General features: G+C 53.8%; 1 protein-coding gene and 2 non-coding genes across 3 annotated transcripts; 2 read left to right on the plus strand and 1 right to left on the minus strand.

Annotated features, from left to right (window-relative positions):
* The first annotated feature begins 2277 nt into the window (after window positions 1–2277).
* Window positions 2278–21301, plus strand: SDR42E2 (short chain dehydrogenase/reductase family 42E, member 2). The gene is made up of 11 exons (XM_012790104.2): window positions 2278–2912; window positions 3424–3519; window positions 4060–4117; window positions 4842–4960; window positions 5670–5745; window positions 10316–10398; window positions 12237–12374; window positions 12907–12972; window positions 15303–15366; window positions 17004–17077; window positions 19803–21301. Exons 1-11 carry the CDS (start codon window positions 2301–2303, stop codon window positions 20052–20054), a joined length of 1638 nt encoding a protein of 545 aa, XP_012645558.2. The 5' UTR covers window positions 2278–2300; the 3' UTR covers window positions 20055–21301.
* On the plus strand, window positions 16110–16216 carry LOC142862548 (U6 spliceosomal RNA). Its single transcript, XR_012913622.1, has one exon. It is a non-coding gene; the product is annotated as a U6 spliceosomal RNA (small nuclear RNA).
* A 997-nt stretch (window positions 21302–22298) lies between the features above and the next one.
* On the minus strand, window positions 22299–22380 carry TRNAL-UAG (transfer RNA leucine (anticodon UAG)). Its single transcript has one exon. It is a non-coding gene; the product is annotated as a tRNA-Leu (tRNA).
* Window positions 22381–22934: the final 554 nt, after the last annotated feature.

Here is a 22934-nt window from a genome sequence, read left to right on the forward strand (position 1 = left end):
AGAAGCTCGGCCCTTTTCGCCCCGTCCCTACCCGACCCCCCCACGAGCGCCTTCGGGGCCGGAAAGAACGCGCAGCTCGGGCGCCGGGAGCCCGTGGGACACTTGAGAAAGTGTGGGAGTGGGCGTGGCGGTCCTGGGCCCCGCCCCCGGCCGGCCCCGCCCCCCAGCCCAGACCTGGCCTGAGCCCCGCAGCGCGGCGCAGGTGCTGGCATAGCTTCGGGAGCCCAGGCAGGTGAGCGCGGGCCGGGAACGCGGGCGTGAGCGGGAGAGGAAGGGCGAAGGGGCCACCTCGGGTGGGGACTTACCCTCAATCCGCCCCGGGGCACCCTCCTCCTGCCCCTGCGAGGCCAACGCGCCTGGGGGTCGTCAGTGACTGGGTCCCCATCGACCTGGATTCAGGCCGAGCCATTTCCAGCGACTCCAGCAAAGTTCCCTAATGTTCTCTGAGCCTCAGTTTCTACCTCTTCTTCACTGCGCTGCCAGCACTGTTCTAGGTGCTGGGGACACTACGCTGAGCAAAACCCTCGTGGAGCTTGCATCCTAGGTTTGCAAAGCTCTTGGGCATCTTTCTCCCGTGAGTACCCTGTGAGGAAGAGGAGCAGCCAGGGTTTTTTGGGTCCATTTTATAGGTGAGGTGCAGTGAGGTTTTAAGGATCTTGCCCAATGGCACACCCCAGCAAATGGGTACCTGAGCCCTTGCCACAAAAGTCATCCCCTTTGGATAGAAAGAGCTCTGGTCCCACAGACCCTTTCCCAGAAGAGTTCTCTGGGTCTGGGTAGAGGAGGGCTCCACTCTTGGGCTGCATCCTCTCCTGCCCCTGGGGGAATTAGGCCCATCCTCTGTGATCACTCTGATTTGGGGTGTCCTTCTGTTAAACCCATGAAAGTTAGTGCTTGGGCAGGGCATGACTATATCCCTCACCCAGACCTTTGGCCAGCAGGGCAGTGACAGAGGAGACTAAAATTTAGATTCAGCCCCAATGGCCGTCAGAGTCCCTGCCCTGTGACCACAACCAGCAGCTACCGTGGAGTTTATTAGTCAGTCAGTTACTCAACAAACGCCTGTCCTGTCATGCAGCCAATGTGTGCAGGGACTCACCTATCTGCATCTGTAGGGCCTGGCGCAAGGCAAGCCCTTAGAACACAGCTGCTATTATGATGATGATGACAATGATGATGACCTGGCCCCTGGTCCAGCCTCATTCAGCCTCAGGTGGAGTGGGAGGTGGGGGGTGATGGTGGTAACAGTGACTGATAGCCTGGCTTACTTTAAGTCTAGAGCAAGGAGGACAGGATCCTCAGTGCTGTCCCTCTAGGCCCATAGACCTGACCCTGAAGCCTGCAGGGGGCTGGGACAGACCCTGTGGTGCCAGCCACCTGCACTTCTGCAGGGCCTGGGAGAACCAGAGGCAGCAGGTGTCGGGGCAGGGGCAGGCGTAGCGCTTGAAATCATGTACAAGTTTCCAGGGTGCAGAGCCCTTATACATCTCACGAAAATTCTTCTCCTCCTCCTCCTCTTCCTCCTCCTCCACCCATGTCCGTAGTCAGAAAACAGTCACCTCCCAGTCTGGTGAGGTTCCCTCTGGCATGATGTGACCTATCTTCCTCTGGTGCTGCACGGGAACTGGGATTTTAAGGAACTGGTAAAGTCAGGAATGCTTGGGATAAATCTTAGTCACGAAGTGTGACTTGGACCTCAGTATGCCCAGCTCTAAAGTCAAGGCTTAGCTGCCTTGTCTCTGACCATTACAGGAGGCTGCAGCCACCCTGGAAGTTCTTGAGATGCTGAAAGGGACAGGTTCACTGGGAACTCAGAGGGTCTCCAATTTCCACCTGGAGTTCTCTCCTCAGGCCTAGGAGTCTGATAATCTATGTGACTTGAGACAACTCTAGAACATTCTTTTTTTTTTTTTTTAGACAGAGTCTCACTTTGTTGCCCAGGCTAGAGTGAGTGCCGTGGCGTCAGCCTAGCTCACAGCAACCTCAAACTCCTGGGCTCAAGCCATCCTTCTGCCTCAGCCTCCCAAGTAGCTGGGACTACAGGCATGCGCCACCATGCCCAGCTAATTTTTTGTATATATATTTTTAGTTGGTCAATTAATTTATTTCTATTTTTAGTAGAGATGGGGGGTCTCACTCAGGCTGGTTTCGAACTCATTACCTCGAGCAATCCACCCACCTCAGCCTCCCAGAGTGCTAGGATTACAGGCGTGAGCCACTGCGCCCGGCTTAGAACGTTCTTTCTTCTGTTTTTCCCCACAGGCGGAGACGGTTTCTGGGTCCGTATGGCTCTGTAGAGGATGAAGCCCAACCCCACAGGCAAAGCCGCAGACCAGGGCGAGAAGAGCTGCCCTGTCTGCCAGGCCTGCGGAGGGGTCTCAGGCCCAAAGTCTGGTTTAGGTCCTGGGCCAGGGCCTAATTCTATTCCAGGACAGGGGGCAGGGCCTGGTTCTGTGCCGGGACCTGGTGCTGTTCCAGGACCTGGGGCAGGACCTGGTGCTGTTCCAGGACGTGGGGCAGGGCCTGGTGCTGTTCCAGGACGTGGGGCAGGGCCTGGTGCTGTTCCAGGGCCTGAGTCGGGACCTGGTGCTGTTCTGGGGCCTGGACCAGGTCTGGGCCCTGGGCCGGGAGCTGGGTCACTACCTAGGCCAGAGGTAGGGCCTGGGCCCAGAAAGGGGTCTGGGACTGGTCTCAAACCCAGTGAGTCAATGACAACCCCAGCACCAGCGCCACAGCAGAAGACTCAAGCCAAACCTGAAAAGGCTCCTAGGCAGAAGGTTCTGGTGACTGGAGGAGGAGGCTACCTGGGCTTCACCCTGGGTTCTAGCCTGGCCAGGAGCGGCACTTCTGTCATTCTGCTCGACCTCCACAGACCCCAGTGGACACTGCCCTCAGGGACCGAGTTCATCCAGGTGCAGGGTCAAGGGTCTCTGGGGACCAGTGGTGGTGGTTGGGGACAGTGTCTGATGTCAAACCAGTGGCATGGAGTTTCAGAGCACAGGCTCTGGGGCCAGACTTTGAGCTCCAACTCTAGCTCTGGTACTTCCCAACTGGGCAGCTGCAGCCTCAGGCTCCATATCTCTGAACCTCACTGTCCTCATCCTCAGACAGGGGACAGTAATAATACCCATTCCACAGGGTCTCACAGGGAGATGACAAGGAGATAAAACACGTAGCATAGCTTCTGTGACCTAGAGTGCATGATACCTGGGGCCAGTGGTGCTGCTGTTGTCCTGGAGAGCCGTCTAGTAAATCCTGCCCCACCAGCCTTTCCTGACCCTACAGAGGCCTGGCCTGGCCTGGGCTGGGGGTGCGGGGCCAGGGGAAGGAGGGGAGAGCAGTTCTGGGACCAGGCAAAGTGCAGAGTTGGTGTCTCTGTTGGCCTTGGTCTTGAACCCCCTGCCTCTTTCCTCTCTGGTTCAGGCTGATGTCCGAGATGAAGAAACCCTGTACCGTGCCTTTGAAGGGGTGGACTGTGTCTTCCACATGGCCTCCTACGGAATGTCTGGTGAGGAGAAGGTGAGCCCCTTACCAACAATGCCTAGAGTTGGACAGAGTGGCACTCGTGTCCTGGCTGTGCCCACCACACCCCCTCATGCCCATATATCCTGAATCACTCTTCACCTACTCCAGGGAGGATTTGGGCTACTCCCATCCTGCATTCTGCATCCATGAGTCCAGATACCAGTGTTGTGCCACTTTCTAGCTATGTGGCCTAGAGTTACCTGACAAGGTGACTTGTCAGCAGGTTTTCAGTAACTCTTCTGTGCCAAGCACTGCACCAGGTCCTCCCAAGTGTCTTATTTAATCCTGCCAACCCCTGCACCAGGGGCTCAACCCCACTGAGATGAGGGAGCTGAGGGCCAGATGGGGGACAGAGCCTGTCCTAGCTGCCCAGGGAGATGGTGGCAGAGCTGGGCACACCCACGGCCTGTGGGCCGCTCGGGCCCCCTGCCTCTGAGCTGGACACTCTGACAACCCCGCCCCACCTAACCCTAAGCCCAGCCCTCTGGCGTCAGCCACAAGGCATGACTTTCCCACCTCCATCTTGTCTTTTAGCTGCAAAAAGAGCAGATTGAGTCTATAAATGTCGGAGGCACCAAACTAGTGATCGATGGTAGGTGCTGAGAGCCAAGTGCGACCTGCTGTGCTTCCCCCTCCTCACCCTTCTCCTGCTGCAAGCCCAGCTCCCAGGGGCGGGGGTGGGGGACAGAGCTGGGACCCTCCTGCCCACTCCCACGGAGGGCCTGCGGGCAGCACCTCCTTCCCACACTGCATCCCTGCCCAGGGCCCTGCATGGGTTGTGACAGCCAGGCCTCGGCATGTCTGGGAACACAGGGTGCAGAGTTGGCACTCGGGGTTTAGGGGGTAGGGAAAAGAAAATTTGCCAAAGTGCCAAAATAGAAGACCTATGTCTGGGCTCTTTGGGTATGTCCTGCCTTGTTCTGCATCTCGTTTTTCTCTCTGATTCTAGAGTGTCTTTCTTCTATGTCCCCATTGAGTGAGAGCTTCTTCTGACTTGTCCCTGGTGAGGTAGCTCAGGGGCCAATGCCACACTGAGAAAGAATAAGGCTCAGGCCTGGCCCTCGGGGCCCAGGGTTCAGGGACTTGTCCCACACCCCAAGTTCAGGGCAGGAGGCCCTTCCCTCCCCAGCAGCTCTGGACTCTGGGAGGGCCCCAGGAGGGCCCCAAGATGTGTGTCGAAGATGGGGTAGAAATTGGTGGGTTCACCCAGAGAGGTCCCTGTGGGCGCTTCTCCGTGACTCCCCGCTCACACTTGGCCCCATATGTGCCTGTCTTTGTGCACGTGTGTGTGTTACCGTGTGCACCTGTCGCTGCAGTCTGCGTCCGCCGGCGGGTTCCAAGGCTCATCTACACCAGCACTGTCAACGTCGCCTTCGGTGGGAAGCCCATAGAGCAGGGTGATGAGGACTCTGTGCCATATTTTCCACTGGACAAGGTACTCGGCTTCCAGGAGAGGTGGGCGGGGCCCATGGGCCTGGGACCCACAGCCCAAAGTGCAGGGATGGGTGAAGCTGGGGTTGAAATCACAACTTGGGGTGAGTCCCAGGAGGAAGGAGACCCCAAACCTGGGTGGCAGGAGCCTGCTCTAGTTTCAGCTGGCCATGCCCGCAGGGGCTTTGAAAGCAGACAGACCTGGCCTTGAGCTCCAGCCTGACCACTTTCTACCTGTGTGATCCTAAACAAGTCACTGAGCACCCTGAGCCCCTGTTTCTTCATCGGGGCATGTCATCGCTATTGCCATGGGGCTGTGGAGAGCAGGAGATGAGACAGTGTATGTGAAAATGCTGCGTGCGCACTAAAAGGTGACATAAACGTCATTCACCCAGTGCACAGCCAGGCTTGGCGTAGCAGGGCAGGCGTTTGGGGCTGGCAGGAGCGTCCCTGACTCAAGGTGCCCTGGGCCTTGCTGCTCTCTGAGCCCAGTGCTCCTGTGGCTCTCGGAGGAGATGTTCTCCTCCCGCCCAGAGGGAGAGGAGGGGCAGCAGGGCGGGCCCAGCGCTTGGCCATATCCCAGTGGGAGTCCCCAGAGTCCAGCCCCCGGGGGTGTCTGAAGGCAGGTGCAGTCTTGAGGCCAGGCCACGTGGGCGTTGCCAGGAGTGTCACTGAATCCCGTCTGGTGGCTGTGTTCTCCCTTCCTCTGGCAGCACGTGGACCACTACTCCAGAACCAAAGCCATCGCTGACCAGTTGACCCTCATGGCCAATGGGACGCCTCTCCCAGGTGGGTATTATGGGCTCTGCTCGCCCCAAATGCACCTGCCACTGCCACTGCCCCCAAAGTATGTGTGTGATTCCAGCGTTTAGCTGACGTGTGTCTGACACCCACCTTCCTTCGGGAGGACCAGTCCCAGGGCTGTGGCCATTGATCATTCAACAGATTCTGAGCACCTGTCACGTGCCAGCACCCTGCCAGGGACGCAGCCTGGAAAAAGTCAGGCCTGGGGTCTGCCCTCACATCACCCACAGTCTAGAGGGGAAGAGACCTGGGTTGACCTAAGTCTAGAGGCCTTTTCTGCTGCACAGGAGTGAATCCAGGTTGAGGGATCCTCTTCATATAAAAGAGTACAAAGTACAAAGTTAGGAATATGGACGAGGTGCAGTGGTTTGGAAGGGCCATGTGAGACCCGGAGGGGTCCTAAAACTTGACCCTCAATAACTTCCCAGAAAAAGCTGCCTTGGCTGTCTTGTTATAGTAATTGCTTCTTCTGGTTATAGAGAAGTGATAATATAATACAAATAGTCCATATTTATTGAGTGCTTACTACACGCCCGGCCCTATTTTGCATGCTGATTTTATATGCCAATGTCTCATGAACTCTTCACTACATCTCTATTAGGTGAGAACCTTAGGCATCCCTTGTTCTCCAAACTCAGGAGCCAAATCTATTTAGATAAATTCCTTGCTATCCAAATTATTGCTACTTGCTTTCGGAAACTCAGAAACTAAAAAAAATCAGATAACTTGGTTTCCCTTCATTATCAAAACTATCTTGGCTGGGCGTGGCGGCTCACGCCCGTAATCCTAGCACTCTGGGAGGGTAAGGTGGGCGGATCATTTGAGCTGGGGAGTTCAAGACCAGCCTAAGCAAGAGCGAGACCTCGTCTCTAGTAAAAATAGAAAGAAATTAGCCAGACAACTAAAAATATATAGAAAAAATTAGCCGGACATGGTGGCGCATGCCTGTAGTCCCAGCTACTCAGGTGGCTGAGACAGGAGGATCTCTAGAGCCCAGGAGTTTGAGGTTGCTGTGAGTGAGGCTGATGCCACGGCACTCTAGCCAAGGCAACAAGAGTGAGACTCTGTCTCAAAAAAAAAAAAAAAAAACAATTATCTAAACTCAGAGCCAAGTGGATTTGGGAAGCGAAGGATGCTTAAAATTAGAATCCATGATTTACAGGTGAGAAAACTGAGACTGATGACCTGACTTAGCTCAAGGTCACACAGCTGTTAGGTGGCAGAGGGAGGATTTGAACTCCAGGGGAGTCTAACACCAGAGCCTGAGGTCTAACCAATATACAACGCTGCAGCCACAGGTGAGGGGGTCCCAGAGCGTGGGCTCTTTTCCCTGAAATCTCCCCCGTCCCCATCACCCTGGGCCTGGCCCCCTGATCCCAGCGGGATCATCCAGCTGTGTGTTCCGAGGGGGTTGAGCCCGTGCAGTTGAATTTTCTTCCCTACCTGGGGCCTTCCCTGGCCGGCCCGGCAGCCTGCGTGCTAGACACCTAATCCTCTGGCCAAGAATTATTTATGTGAGCACCCCCACTTTCCATAGTCAGGAGAGTCACGGATACCCTGGGCCCGGCCCCTCTGTGAAGTGGCTGCCGAGTGCCCCACCTGCCAACATCACCTGCAACCCGACCGCCCCTCACTGTGCCCAGGTGACCCAGAGTTTAAAATTAGCTGCAGGCTCTTTACAGAAAAGCTCACCAGATACCTGCCTTCTGGGAGTCCAGCCATGGTCACCCTAGGTGATTTCTACTCCCTACTACCCCAGCTGCTCCCTGAGACTGTCCTTCTAACTCGGCATGGAGGTTCCTGGGCCAGGGAGCCGAGTCCTCAGGCCTGCCGGTCCCAGTTCAGTGTCAACGCAGTTGTGTCCTCCTGTCTCTGGGAGTGCCAGTGTTCTGAGGCTGCTGTGACAAATTACCAGAAACTTGATGACTTAAAACAATGGAAATTTCTTCTCTCACCATCCTGGAGGCCTCAAGTCTGAAATCAAGGTGTCATTTGGGCCTCGCTCCCTCCAAAGGCCCTAGTGGAGAGACCTTCCTCGTCTCTTCCCGCTTCTGGTGGCCCCAGGCATTCCTTGGTTTGTGGCTGCGTCACTCCAAGCCCTGCCTCTGTCTTCATATGGCCTTCTCCTCTGTCTCTTCTCTGTGGGTCTCTTGAAGGGCCATTGTCATTGATTTAGGGCCCACCTAGATAATCCAGTGTGACCTCCTCTTGAGACCCTTGACTTAATTACACCTGTGAAGACCTTGTATTCAAATAAGGTCACGTTCACAGGTCTGGGATGTGGACAGACCCTTTGGAGGGGGCCACCATTGAACCCAATGCACTAGGCCCCATTGCGAAGTGAGGGGTAGAGGTTGCAGCAGTCAGGGTGTTTGGTTAGGACCCACACCGGCCCTGGCTCGTTTATGGGGAAGAGGGAACTTATACTGGAGGGATATGGAATAGCTTCTGGAAAATAGATTTCTAGAAAAATGACCACCAGGGCTTGGAAAGGACAGTGTCGGGAACTGGGTGGCAGGAGCCAATGAATATCTCCTCAGGGTGATTCCACTCCTAGGATCTTAGGTCCTGGTGTCAGTGATGTCGAGAGTCCCACTCCTGGGTGAGAACACCCGTGGCCACCGTCTAGACTGTCAGTCCCCCCAAGACCTCCTGTGGAGGGGGAGGGACCGCCACAGGCAGGCGGCTGCTGGTCGCAGAGGAAGGTCCACACTGGGCTCCCTATACTGAGGTGCAGCCCCTTGGGAATTCGAGTCCCAGGAGGGAAAGTGGAACATGTTCCAGAAGGCTCCATTTCAGTTAAGGAGTTGGGGCTGAGAGTCAAACAATTTGTAAAATAAGTCATTTTAAATCTTTTTAGAAACTCTTAAAAGAATAAATTCTAGCACTATACCAGGGTCCCCAACCTATGGTGGGTTGTATAATTATTTCATTATATATCACAATGTAATAATAATAGAAACAAAGTGCACAATAAATGTGATGCACTTGAATCATCCCAAAACCATCCCTGCCCCCAGTCCATGGAAAAATGATCTTCCATGAAAACGTTCCCTGGTGTCAAAACAGTTGGGGACTATTACACTATGGGATGACTATAATTAACAACTATTGGCCAGGTGAGTGGTGTGCACCTGTAGTCCTAGCTATCTGGGAGGCTGAGGCAGGATAATCACTTGAGCCCAAGAGTTCAAGACCAGCCTGGGCAATGTAGTGAGACCCTGTCTCTTAAAAAAAATTAACAATTATTTATTATATATTTTCAAATAGCTGGAGAGCAGATTTTGAATGTTCCCAGTGCAAAGAAATGATAAATGATTGAGGTGATAGTAAATGCTAATTACCCTGATTTGGTCATTATACATTATATACATGTATCAAAATATCACTCTACATCCTTTAAATATGTACAACTATTACATGTCAACTAAAAATAATAATAAAAGAAAAGATGTTAAACAGATGAATTAAGGGCATAAACTGAAAATTTTGTAGGCATTCTTAAGACATAAAAGAAATATGCCTGTGGCAGCCCCCTAGACTTCCACAGGAGAGACATGTGCTCCCACTTCCACTGTTGGGGACCCCTGGTGGAGAATTGAGGAACCCTGGAGCAGCCTCTGTCATGGTCGGGGGACTCTGTGGGGACAGAGGCTCTGTGTGATGGCCGTAGTCTCTTCCTTCCTCCGTTCATTGTCGGTAAAGTGTAACTAACGGCCACCACCACTTCTGGAGCACCTGTTCTCCAGGTGAGGAAACCGAGGCAGAGAGAGCTGAGAAACAGGGTCTATTGTTAGTCTTGCCCCCTCCGAGAGGCAGGGGCTTTCGTGGAGAAGGCGTGGACTTCTGGTCCCCATCTCGGCTCCCCTAGGCTGGCCGTGTGACTGTGCGCAAATCACTTCTCTCTTCTGAGCCTTCCTTCTTTTATCCATAAAACAGGCGTAACGACAGTTCCCAGCTCGTAGGGTTGCCTTGAAGAAAGAAAATCCCAGTTTCCCAGAGCGCCAGGAACATAGTAGGACCTCCCCGATCATTAGATATTGATTAGATATCTGTAGATGTTCTTGTCTATTAGATCAGGGCCTCTCCATCCAATGGTTAGAACCAGGAAGGCGCTATCGTGTGCGGCAGGGTGGGTCTGGGTGCATCTGAGCAGTGGCCACAGTGGGACTCTCGGGGACTGGAAGGACATCACTCTGTCATGTGCTTGGTGAACTCTCACGGGCCATGCAAATATTGGCATCTGGGTCTTAACACTGTTACTGGCCTGGGAGTACTGTGAGGACAGGGACTATTGCTTGGTCATCCTTATACTCTTCACAGCACCATCCAGGGCGGGAGAAGGGGTGGGAGTGGGACTCTGAATAGTGTCTGTTGAATGACTAACTGATTACCTGAGAGAATAACTAATTGCATGCAGAAACCCCAGAGCTGGTCTTCCCCTCTAACCTGTCTAGGTAAGGACCGGGAGGCGTGGACCGGGAGGCGCCTTTCTCTCTCTCTCCCTGCCGAGCTGCTCTTGCCCGGGCTCCTGACTGCACCCCTTGTGTCCTAGGAGGAGGCACTCTTCGGACCTGTGTGCTCCGGCCCCCGGGGATCTACGGCCCTGAAGAGCAGAGGCACCTGCCCCGTGTGGTGGTATGTCACCCCACCCTCCCAGAACACGGGCACTGCGTCAGGGCCTCCCGAGCCTGGGACCCTTGGTTCTGGGAGACACCCCTGCCAGGCACAGAGCTGCCAGTGCGTGCCATGCAGACCCAGGCACGGGTAGGGGAGACATGGAGCGGTGACCCCACAGAGACAGAAGGGAGCCCATTGCCACCACTCACGCGTGGGCACCCTGAGGGCTGGCTGGTTCGCCCGTGCGGGCAGCTCAGAGTCATCATGCAGATAGACAGCCTCTGTCTAGAGAAAGCTGCGTGCCAGGAATATAGCTACAAAGGGCTCTCGGCCCTGTCCTCAGATTTCTCACGGCTGATCAGGGCGACAGACTCCATAGTCACAGTCTCAGTGAGGTAAGGGCTGTGTAGAGGAGGGCACAGGAAGATGGGCCCAGCAGGAGAGGCCCAGGAGGGCTTCCTGGAGGTGGTGATGCCTGTGCTGTTCGGAAAAAGAAAAAGGAATTAACCAAGGAAATAGGCTTGTAGAGAGGAGGCAGGACAAACAGAGGAGGCAGCGGGGACACAAACCTGGAAATGAGAAAGACTGTGGTCGGTGTAGGAAGCAGATGTGATCTGGGAGTGCAGGGTTCTGGGGGGCCATGGAGAGTGACTGGGGAGTGCAGCTCCTTCTGCAGCATCCAAACATTCCTCTGCTGGGGCTGTCTTTTATTACTATCATTATTATTATTAACTGGGTTCTCAAGGTATGTGGGGTCAACCCCAGTGACTTTCTCCCCTATTCATTTACTTATTGATATGACAAATACTTACTGAACTCGGACTAGGGACAGATCAGTGAACAAAACAGGTGATTCCTGCCCTTGTGGGGCTTGTCTTCCCCCATGAGATTAGACAATAAACAGTGACCGCGGTAAGCTACGAGGTACGTTGGGAGGTGCCAGGCGCCATGGAGAAGAAGGAGAGCTGGAGCAGGGTGAGGGAATCGGGCTTGCCAGGCAGTCAAGGGAGCCTCATTGGGGAGGTGACATTTGAACATCCCCTTGATGGAGGTGACAGTGTGCATCACGCAGGTGTTTGCAGGAAAAGCTCTCCAGATGGGGGCAACAGCTCACCCAGAGCCCTGGGATGGGAACCTGCTGCACATCCAGGAACAGCGTGCGGTTAGGAGGAGGTGATGTCACAGAGTCGCTGGGGCCAGGTCAGGCAGGGCTTGTCAGTCAATGTCAGGGCTGCAGCAGGATGGGCACCTGGTAGGTTCTGAGCCAGGAAGAGGCATGGTCTGAGTTAGCATTTAAAAGGATGCCCCTGGGCCAGGCATGGTGGCTTGTGCCTATAATCAGGCAACTGGGGCTGAGGGTGACAGAGGTGGACCAGTTAGGAAGCTACTACAGTGACCAGGTGAGGGATGAGGGTGGCAGTCAGGGTGGCGAGGAGTGGGCAGATTCTGGACAGATTTTAATAGTCGAGCCAACTGGATTTGCAGGTGGGTCGGCTGTGGAGTGTTAGAGAAGGGAAGATCGAGGGTTCAGGGTTCTAGCCTGAGCAGGAGCGTGAACTTAGTGAGCTGGGAAGGAGGAAGGGGTGGGTGTTCCTGCCAGGACCTGGTAAGTTGATATGTCTGTTAGACAACCAGGTGTGGATGTCAGGAAGGCAGCCAGGGGTCCAAGAGTCTGGGAGGGTGGCGGGGGTGGGGTGTGTGTGTGGGGGAGTGGGGTGTGTGGAGGATGGGGGGGAGGTGGGGAGTGGGGTGTGTGTGGGGTGGCCTGGAGCTACAAATCTGGGAGCTGTCTGCCTGGAGGTAGACTGTGAAGCCACTCCAGGCTTGAGCCTGTGTCAATCACCCCCTCCCGCCAGAGCCACCTCAAGAAGATGCTGTTCATGGTCCGATTTGGGGACCGCAGGACACGGATGAACTGGGTCCACGTGCACAATCTGGTGCAGGCCCACATGCTGGCAGCGGAGGCGCTCACTGCAGCCAAGGGCTACGTGGCTGTGAGTCTGCATTAATGCCCTCCCCGCCCCCAACCCAGGGCTGCAGCAGGCAGGGGGCCCATCCCCGTCCAGAGGGTGTCACTGGCCCACACAGGATTTCCCCAGCTGGAAGCTGGCTGGCAGGGCTGGCGGCCAAGGGAGGCTTGGGGTGGGGTTCTTTGTGGAGCATCTTTAGCTCTGCACAGTGACCCTGGGAAGCAGGTGTTGTTGATCGCAGAATAACAGTCACCAAGTGCTAAGCGATTACATACACTGCCACATTCAATCTTCACAACACCCCAACAGGGAGGTCCCATAATTATCCTCCCATTTCTCAGATACAGAAACTGAGGTACAGAGAGATTAGCACTTCCATCGAGGTCACACAGCTAGACAGTGTGGTGGCCCCAGAATTCACAGGGAATGGCCCAGGTCTGTCCCCAGGCTGCTCAAGAGAACCAGGGGTTGGAGCAGCTGCCAGGAGCCACCTGCAGGTCGGGGCCGGACTGGTGAGCAGGTGCCTGACTGTCCCCCTCCTGTGTGTCCCCTTCAGAGTGGGCAGGCGTACTACATCAATGACGGGGACAGCATCAACCTCTTCGAGTGGATAGCCCCACTGGTAGGTGCCCCGCCACCCGCCCCCACCCCTGTTCTCCTCCTGTCATCCTTTCCAACTTCCAAAAACTAGCATTTCACAATGAAAACCAGCTCTGGCTATAGTGTCCACTAGGTGACATTGGAACTAGCTAGAGCTGGGTCGTGGCTGCCCTTAGGGTGGCCATGTGCTCTGCACTTTGGCACCACTCCCTTCCAACCTCTTCCCAATCCGTGCTGGCTCTATGTTGTGACGCGGCACACTGTGTGTCAGGCTCCCAGGAGATTCGTGGAAAGAAGGCGGACCCAAGCACTGGGAGGCGTTCGGCCCTGGGGCATCCTGTCCTGAACCGCCCCCGCCCCCACCTTCTAGAACTCTTACCTCCTCTCTGAGCAGCCCAGCCACCGTGGCCTTTGCCATCTTTCTCTGAGCCAGGCCTGCTGGGAAGGGGTGGACCAGAGAGCCCGGGTTGGAGCACATGTCCTCAGGGCTCATTCATGCCTCCAGACTGTTTTCCCTTTCCCTCTCAGCTCTTGCACCCACACAGGTTTGGTTTTGTTTAACTAACAGCCTTATTGGCCGGGTGCGGTGGCTTATACCTGTAATCCCAGCACTTTGGGAGGCTGTGGCAGGAGGATCGCTCAAGGTCCGGAGTTTGAAACCAGCCTGAGCAAGAGCAAGACCCCATCTCTACTATAAATAGAAAGAAATTAATTGGCCAACTAAAAATATAGAAAAAATTAGCCGGGCATGGTGGCACATGCCTGTAGTCCCAGCTACTTGGGAGGCTGAGGCAGGAGGATCCCTTGAGCCCAGGCGTTTGAGGTTGCTGTGAGCTAGGCTGACACCATGGCACTCTAGCCTGGGCAACAGAGTGAGACTCTGTCTCAATAAAAATAAATAAATAAATAACAGCCTTATTGAAACACAATTCACATACCACACAACTCACCTGCTTAAATCTTACAACTCAGTGGGTTTTTAGGGTATTCACGGAGTTGTGCAACCATTGCCATAGTATTAGAATATTTCATCATCCTGAAAAAAACAAAACAAAGACCGGTACCCTTTAGCCCTGCCGCTACCCTACACCCTCCTCACCCCTGACAACCACTGATCTGCTTCTGTCTCTGTGGATTTGCCTCTTCTGGACGTTTCCCACTGATGGAATTGTGTGCAGCATGTGGCCTTTTGTTCAGCTTTTTTGGCTTAATTTTCAAAGTTCGCCCATGAGGAAGCTTGTATCATGTCAATACTCCATTCCTTTTTATTGCCAAAAGAACATTCTATTGTATGGATATACCACATTTTGTTTTATCCATTCATCAGTTGGTGGAAATTTGGGGTTTCCCACTTTGGGGCTATTATGAATAGTACAGCTCTGCACATTTGTGTACCTGTCTTTGTGTGAACATGTGGTTTCATTTCTCTGGATATGTAATAGGAGTGGAATTGCCGAGTTAGATGGTAACTCTAAGTTTAACCTTTTTAGAGACTGCCACACTGTTTTCCAAAGTGGCCGCACTATTTTACATATCACCAGCAGCATACGGGGCTTCCAATTTCTCCACATCTTGCCAACTGTGTGTCTCTGTGGCCTGGAGAGGTTTTACAGAAGCGGAGAGCTCACCCCGTCTCTGCATGTGTCTGCTGCCACCCTCCACTCACATGCTGCAGTGTTGTGTTTTTCTTGAATAGAAGAAAAGTCAATTCTAGAAAAATCAGATTCTACCTAAGTGCCTTGCGGTGTCATTAGGTGTAGACAGATGGAAGTATAACTGCATAATGTGAATGAGTGCAAGTTAAAAGCCCACCACATGCATGCAGTTCCTACTTGAGTTCTCTGGGTCAAGGTGTAGGGTTTTTTTTGTTTTTTTTTTTTGAGACAGAGTCTCACTTTGTTGTCCAGGCTAGAGTGAGTGCCGTGGCGTCAGCCTAGCTCACAGCAACCTCAAACTCCTGGGCTCAAGCGATCCTCCTGCCTCAGCCTCCCGAGTAGCTGGGACTACAGGCATGCGCCACCATGCCCGGCTAATGTTTTATATATATATCAGTTGGCCAATTAATTTCTTTCTATTTATAGTAGAGACGGGGTCTCGCTCTTGCTCAGGCTGGTTTTGAACTCCTGACCTTGAGCAATCCGCCCGCCTCGGCCTCCCAAGAGCTAGGATTACAGGCGTGAGCCACAGCGCCCGGCCAAGGTGTAGGTTTTATTTCAAGACTGGCACAGGCTTGGCGCTGGCTCTGGGGTCTGCCCCCTTGGGTGGGTGGGTGAGGGGCTAGGAGGAGCATGTGGCCTTTTCACACCAGCCCTTGAATAACCTGTTCTCATCTCAGAGCATATTTCCTTGCAGTTTGAGAAGCTGGGGTACAGCCAGCCCTGGATCCAGGTGCCTACTTCCTGGATTTACCTGACAGGTAAGGAAAGGAGCCCTCCCTGTGCCAGGTGTAACCCAGGGCTGGGACTGGCATGAGGTCAGTGGGGCACTGAGGGCACAAAATTTAAGGAGGCTGTACAAGTGAACTCGCAGGGTCCTGGGAGCAAGTGTCTCTTTAAATCTCACACCTTAGGCGCCACCTGGCCTCCTCCCAACACTATTCCACTTGCAAGGCAGTTATGATTGGCCCATTATAAAGATGTGGTGACTGAGGCTCTTTGAGTGGCCAACTCCCTGTGGCCTTGCTGGAAGGCATCATGCCAGTCAGCAGAGGGAGCCCTGATCACCTTGAGGTCACCTTGAAGTTCGGCTGCTTTTAGACATGGGGAGGCTCCATTTGACCCTAGATTCTCCTCCAGTCCCTGAAGGTCAGTCTCTGCCCCCGCCCTGCCCCCAACAGTGTGTTCTGGCCACTGCCCTGTTCTCCCACCCCCAGCACCTGGCTGCTGGCCTCCTTCCAGCTGGAGTGTAGAGCAGGCATCTGGCCTGGAGTGACCCGCCGGAGGGGATAGGTGGCCCTCAAGTAGGAAATTGCTGTGTTTCTGGAACTCCTTGGCTAGATCTGCTACATTTTAAATGCATTGAAATGCTTGCCATTGAACGCAAGGGCTTGCAAACTTGGGTCCCAGCCCTGGGTGAGGGCACTTGTGCTAACTGCCAGGCACAGCTGCTCCACCCAGGCTACACACTGGAGTCATCTGGGAGCTTTTAAAATGGACAAACATGCTCGCTTTGGCAGCACATATACTAAAATTGGAACAATACGGAAAAAATTAGCATGGCCCCTGTGCAAGGATGACACACAAATTCGCGAAGCATTCCATATTTTTAAAAAACAGTGGTGATCTAGCACGTCTTGTATTACCCTGAATAGAGGTGGAGGGCTCCATTCTCCTAAGTGAAGTATCACATGAATGGAAAAACAAGCACCACGTGTACTCACCACCAAATTGGTACTAACTGATCAACGCTTATGTGCACATATGGTAGTGACATTCATCAGGCATTGGGTGGGTGTGGGGGGAGGAGGGGATGGCTATATTCACACCTAATGGGTGCTGTGCCCACTGTCTGGGGGATGCTTGAAGCTCTGACTCGGGGGGGGGGGAGGGGGGCAAAGGCAATATATGTAACCTGAACATTTGTACCCCCGTAATATGCTGAAATAAAGTAAAATGGAGAAACGCCTCCGCCACACCCCAGACCAGTGACAGCAGGATCTGTGGGGGGGAGGGTGTGGGAGAGAAGTGGCCTTAGCATCTTCTAAAGTGGTCCAGTGTGCAGCCCAGGCTGAGAAGCCTCACTCCAGCCCCTCCCTGCCCTCCTCAGGGGAGCATACTGGAATAGAAAAGAGATAGATTTTTAGCGATAACTTTGAATCTACCCAGATTTATTTAAAAATGTCAGTCCTTTACTATTAATACCCAGTTCCTTATGACATATTTCACAGCTAAACAAGGCACCCCAGTCTGGGCTGCTGATGTAAAGGAATTCAATGACTTTTGCAAAGTGACCCCTAGAAGAGCAAATAAATGCCCCCAATTGCTCTATCCCCGAGGGCTTCCCTGCAGTTTGCATGAAGCGAGGCCCCTGGTCATGGCCCCTCCCTCCCCGCAGCCTCTGTGATGGAGCATGTGCATCTGGCCCTGAGACCCATCTGCAGTGTCCCTCTGCTGCTCACCCGGAGTGAGGTAAGTGGCTGCGGCCATGGGAACCCCCCAGCCCTGCTGTGCTCCCCTCCCTTCCTCTCTGCCTCTCCCTCACCCCCACTGCGGCCACTCCTCACCCCTGTGACACTGTGACTGGATGCGCGTCTGAGGTCTCATAACTTTCCTTGTGGGCCCAAAGCTGGTGCTAGCTCCATTACAGTCACCTCGACCTCTGGGCTTTTGCTGAGGCTGTGCCCTCTCGGTCTGAAATGTGGCAGCTCCAAGCCCATCTCTCAGCCCTGTTATTTCATCCATAAGCAGCTTATCCTTCCAGCAAGACTGCAGGCCCCCAAAGGCGGGTTTCATGCCTTCGCTGTTTTGAATGCCACCAACCAACGCCACCAACTCTCAACACACACACACACAAACTCTCACACAGAGCCTGGTGGTCCTTTGCTCATAGTTCATGCTTACTGAATGATAAGTACATATTAAGTACTTATTGCATACAGAGTACTATTCTCATGATAATAATGATGTAGGTGTATATTCGCTTAGTTTAAAAAGAGAATGTTTGGGCTGGGCACAGTGGCTCATGCCTGTAATCCTAGCACTCTGGGAGGCCAAAGCAGGAGGATGGCTTGAGGTCTGGAGTTCAAGACCAGCCTGAGCAAGAGCGAGACCCCATCTCCACTAAAAATAAAAAAAATTAGCTGGGCACGGTGGTGTGAGCTTGTAGACCCAGTTACTAGGGAGGCTGAGGCAGAAGGATCCCTTGAGCCCAAGAGTTTGAGGTTGCTGTGAGCTAGGCTGACACTACTGAATTCTGGCCTGGGCAACAGAGTGAGACTCTGTCTCAAAAAAAAAAAAAAAACATGTTTGAATTACAGATTATAAACAGTAAGGCAATAGGAGGCATTTGGGGTTATTTGCAAAATCCTACCAGTGCACTGCCCCTTTTGATTCTCTCTAACACTCTGCTAAGTTAGGAAGGGCTGGAAGATAATGATCTCCATTTTATGGTGATAAACTGAGGATTAGAGAAATTAGTGACTTGTCCAAGGTCACACTATACAGGAATTGGTCTCAGACTCCAAGTCCAGTGCTCTCTAACCCAGGGAATGGGGGGTCGGGTATAGAATGGGCCATCAGAAGCAGTTACCTATGGTTTCTCCTTTGAGCCAGGCAGACTAGGAGAGGCCAGAGAATGATGACAGTAGTGACTATTGGTATGCCAGACACTGCGCTTTATCTCCATTAATCTTCATTACTACTCTAAGTTGTAGATCCTGTTATCATCTCCATTTACAGAGGAGGAAGCGAGACACAGTGAAATAACCTGTCCACTAGTCCTAAATGATTTCTAGCTTAACCACTAGCTTGTGAAATGCATCAGAAATTACATCCATGTAAAATAGCTGCCAACGTGCTGCAGAGTTGTGGTCAGGCAGGGACTCAGCTCCCTCCCTCCTGTCTAAATTATGGGTTTCCTTGTTCAGTTCAAAGGCAAAGAATCCTTAACTGGGGAAGTATCTCCGCTGTGCCTCTGGCTCCCTCTGCTGGTCAGTCTGCGACGCACCAACCAGCCTCTAGTTTCAATCTATATATAGCCTTTCATGCATTTAACATTTATTGAGCCCCTACTGTGTACCAGGTACTGAGTAATGCAGGCAAGAAGACAAAGTCCTTACCCCAGGGAGTTCACAGTCCAAAGGGGAAGACAGCCCATTAACCAGGCAACTCAATGATACATTGTGATAAGATCTCTAGTAGGGGAAATTTCGAGGAACTTTGCAGCACACAGAAGGGGCACCTAAGTCAACTCTGAGGAAGTCAGGGCGGCTCCCCAAAGGAGGTGACGTCTAAGCCTGAGATCTGTGCCCAGGGACTCTGCTGATCTAATTTATCTCAGCTGTAATAAGCCTACCTGAGCGCTCCCCAAACCCTGCACTTACTGGCTGGGGCAAAAAGGACAAGAACTAGCCTCTCTCCTCACCTGCTCCAGCATCCATGACCAGGGGGTGGCCCCCAGGGGCTCTTCTCCAGGGTCTGCCTGGCGAACTAGAGAGGAAGAAATCAACCCAGTAGGAGGGCATCTCCAGGCCCCAGCATAGCAGGGAAGAATTTAGGCTAGAATCTGGCTCCCCTGTGTGACCCTGGGCAAGTCATTCAACTTCTCTGATCGTTATCCAAACATGCAAAGCAGAGAGGATGCTAGTGCCACCTCAGAAGATAAAAATGAGGTAAGATATAGAAAGGACTTAGCCCAGGCCAAACACAGGGTGTGGGCTCCGTAACTGGTAGCTGTCATTATTATTCTAGAAGCCGGTGGGCCCCAGGCCATCTGGCAAGCCCCAGAAACTCTGCTCAGACCCTGGGGAGAAATCAGTTCTGCACAATTGAATTCCTCTCGTAGGGAAGCTTAATTAGCGAGCGCGTTAAGGCTGCGCCCGGGCCCGCCTGGCCACAGCTGGTCTGGGGCCCGGGCAGGCGGCCACAGCCTGTCCTGGAGACATATTTCTGGCGGGCGTCAGGCTTCTCCAGCGGATGCCTAGGAATGTATCGAGGGCCTCCCGAGTGCCAGTGCCCCGCTAGGCCCGGAAGGGACGCACAGAGGTGGGGCCTTCGCTTCCCGGAGGCGGAGGAGCTCAGCAGGGGCGAGTTGAGCGGGGCGGGCGCGGGAGGCAGAGGCGGCCTCCGGGACGCGGCGGCGAAGGACGCGCCCCTCCCGCTAGCCCCGCCCCCGGCTGCCCCGCCTCTCCCGCAGGTGTGCAGTGTGGCCGTGACGCACACCTTCCAGATCGCCAAGGCCCGCGCTCAGCTCGGCTACGCGCCCGACAAGTTCAGCTTCTCCGACGCCGTGGAGCGGTACATGCAGTCCTCGGCCCCGCGGCAGCGCGGCTCCACCACGCGGGCGCTCCTGCGGCTGCTGCTCGGGCTGCTGCTCCTCGGCCTGCTCGCCCTGGCCCTGCACTACCTGTGCCTGCAACCCCTGCGGGCCGCCACGGAGCGCCTCTGACCGTGGGCCGCCCGCCGGGGCCCGGCCTGCGCCACCCACCCTCTCCCACGCCCCGGATGCGCCCGCAGACCCAGCCTCGCTCCCTCTGCGTTCTGGCCCCGCCCCCTGGGCTCGGGCACGCCTCCCGGGTCCTGGGCACGCCCCCGAGCCCTGGCCACGCCCATGCCTCGCTCTCTGGCGGGGCGGGTTACTGACAAGGTCCTGGCCTCTCAGCCTGCTCCGCCTCCGGGACCTCCTCCTTCCTGCCAGTCCGGCCACGCCCCGGATTCCCCGTCTCCCGGGGTTCCGCCACCGTCCGGCCCCGCCCTCGCGCTTGGGCCCACCCCTAGGTTTCTCATCCGGGGACTGGCCTTGCCCTCCCTCTGGGTCCAGTCCTTCCCAGCCCGGCCCCCTGGGCGGGCTCCATCCGCTGGCGCAGGCTGGGTCGGCGCTTGTGGCTTGCGCTGCCTGCTGCCACTTCCGGGGAGAGTGGGCCCTCCTCGCTGCCCGAGCTTCTCTGGGCTGACCCGAGATCGTCTCGGAATCCTGGATTAGACCCATTCTAGTAACTTTGCGTTTGATCCGCCCTGCCCCAGAAGTTCCGGGTTCGTCGCTCCTTCCCAGATGTCCCTGTGTGTTGATGGCCAGGGCGTGGAGGGACACCGAGACCCAGGCTTCTGCCCCGCCCAGCTTTGGCCTTCTAGGGTTCTGGCTTAGGAGTCTGGGGGTGACGGCGAAGTAAGCACAGCCTTCAGTCAGTACCAGGAAGGGCATCAAAAAAAAAACCTTTCTAAAGAATTGAATGTCTTGAAGAAATACCAATATGGTTATAATGGGGAAAAGTAGAGCCAAGTTGGTCATATTTTATGATTTGGCATTGTTGCTATTAATGAGGGGTGGTGGCGATCACCATTATCTTGAACGTTTAAGGCCTCGGAACTTGTTCGTCCAGCCCAGCTCTCCACAGAAACGGCCTCCTTATCATCTTGGTATCAGTCGTAGGTACCAAGACATCAGAGTGTAAATACATCCATATATATACATCGTCATATGCACGCGTGGAACTGGCTGAGCAAACCGTGGGTCCTGGCCGAGGAGAAACCCATCACAAACGGGGGGGAGGGGAATGAATGTGCTAATCAGAGTCCCACTCTGCTGGGCTGGAAGACAGTTTGTGAAGGAGCTAAAAAATGTATGCTCCTCTCTGCCGGGATGAATGGCATGTGCGTATGTAATATTTTGAAGAATAATAATCCTTTATGTCTGTTTAATGCTTAATATTTTGAAAGAGCTTTCATTTATATGATCTTAATTCTTAGGGCCACTTGTCAATAGGGCTTATTATTCCTGTTTTATAGATGAGGAAACTGGGAATTTGTCTATCTTCAAAGAGCAGAGGAGGGTGGGAATTACTGCTCCTCAGCTGGGAGGATTTGGAGGAGCTGCCCAAGGCCCACTGGCCTCAACACAACACATAGTTATTCCTACTCTTCCACACCCTGGCCAGGTTAGGGGCCTGCACTGCAGAACATTCGCCACAAGTGTAATTAATGAAATTACAATGTCTGTAAACTCTACAGGTTTGAAAACGACTGCCTTGTGGCCTCAGGACAAACTGGGTACCTGGCACATGGTGGCCCTTCGTAAATAATTGGTGAATGAATACATAAGGATGCCTTACGCTAAGCCTGAAGACCAAGTAGGAGGTGAATCAATGAAGCTAAGGCCCTCGGGGGTGTCGTTGAGTTTGACACCCAGGCGTGGGGCCGGACCTCTGCTACCCCAGCCCCTCTCCACAGTGTCACCTGACACCTCTTCTACCAACAGAGGTTTAAGGGGTCAGCCGGGGCCCTCTGAAGGACACAGAACAGGCCAGAAAGGGACCCTTCCTAACTCAAGTCATGATTACAATCACTCCCACCTAACCTTTTCCTTGGGAGATAAAGAGACCCATTCGCCGTGGCCTCAGGCCTGGAAGCATTAAAGTCCCAGGCAGGCTGTTGGGAACTTTTCAAGGTAGTCCAGATGTTTTCTCCTGGAAGAAACAGCGAGCAATTTTTTTGTTTTGTTTTAAGGGAGTGGGATTGGTGGGTGAAAGAGATCTTTGTATACCGGGCTAGAGAGTAAGAGCCTATGATGCAGTTTCTTCCTTTTCTCCTCCCTTATCCCTTCCATTAAAAAAAAAATTAAGCGTCAGAAAGGAGAAGAAGGGGAGTGGGAGAGGTTGAAGGACGTGGGGGCTGGAAAAGTGAGACCATCTCGGTGTGGCAGCGGTGGGATTCGAACCCACGCCATCGAAATGACTGGAGCCTAAATCCAGCGCCTTAGACCACTCGGCCACGCTACCTCCCGTGCGTAGCGTTTTCCTCCCAAGCTATATTAGACTGATGACGCAGCGTCTCGTGCTGTGTGACCCCGCCCCCATAGATGTGCGCGTGCCCGATAAGGAACAAGCGGTTCCCGCGCCTATCATTGCACATCAACCCCTGGCGTCCTTCGGAGCCTTCAAGTCACAGTGCTCTGGTAGTCGCAGCAATAAATACGGTGGGAACGCACCACTAAAAAGGAAAGAGGACTTCAGAATTGTAAAACGTTATATATATTTTTTTATTTCAGCATATTATGGGGGTACAAATGTTTAGGTTACGTATATTGCCCTTGCCCCACCCGAGTCAGAGATTGAAGCCCCCAGACGGTGCTTCATTATGTCTGCATATGCCCATTCTGCATCGCACTCATTATGTCTGCATATGCCCATTCCGCCCCGCCACCCGCCCGACGCCCGATGAATGTCATTCCCGTACGTGCACTTAGGTTACGGCGTTAATATTCACTCTTCGCATGTGTGTTTGCATTTGATTTTTGCGTTTTCCGTGGCTGCGACGCTGCCTACAGCCACCT

Source organism: Microcebus murinus, chromosome 19 (assembly GCF_040939455.1).
Source record: "Microcebus murinus isolate Inina chromosome 19, M.murinus_Inina_mat1.0, whole genome shotgun sequence".
NCBI classification, from domain to species: domain Eukaryota; kingdom Metazoa; phylum Chordata; class Mammalia; order Primates; family Cheirogaleidae; genus Microcebus; species Microcebus murinus.

Bases quoted from the DNA above. Each gene is read 5' to 3' on its own strand.
- SDR42E2 (XM_012790104.2), top strand. From the start codon at position 2,301: ATGAAGCCCAACCCCACAGGCAAAGCCGCAGACCAGGGCGAGAAGAGC. The intron at 2,913-3,423 runs GTGCAGGGTCAA...TCTCTGGTTCAG, and splicing joins CAGGGACCGAGTTCATCCAG to GCTGATGTCCGAGATGAAGA. The intron at 3,520-4,059 runs GTGAGCCCCTTA...CTTGTCTTTTAG, and splicing joins GAATGTCTGGTGAGGAGAAG to CTGCAAAAAGAGCAGATTGA.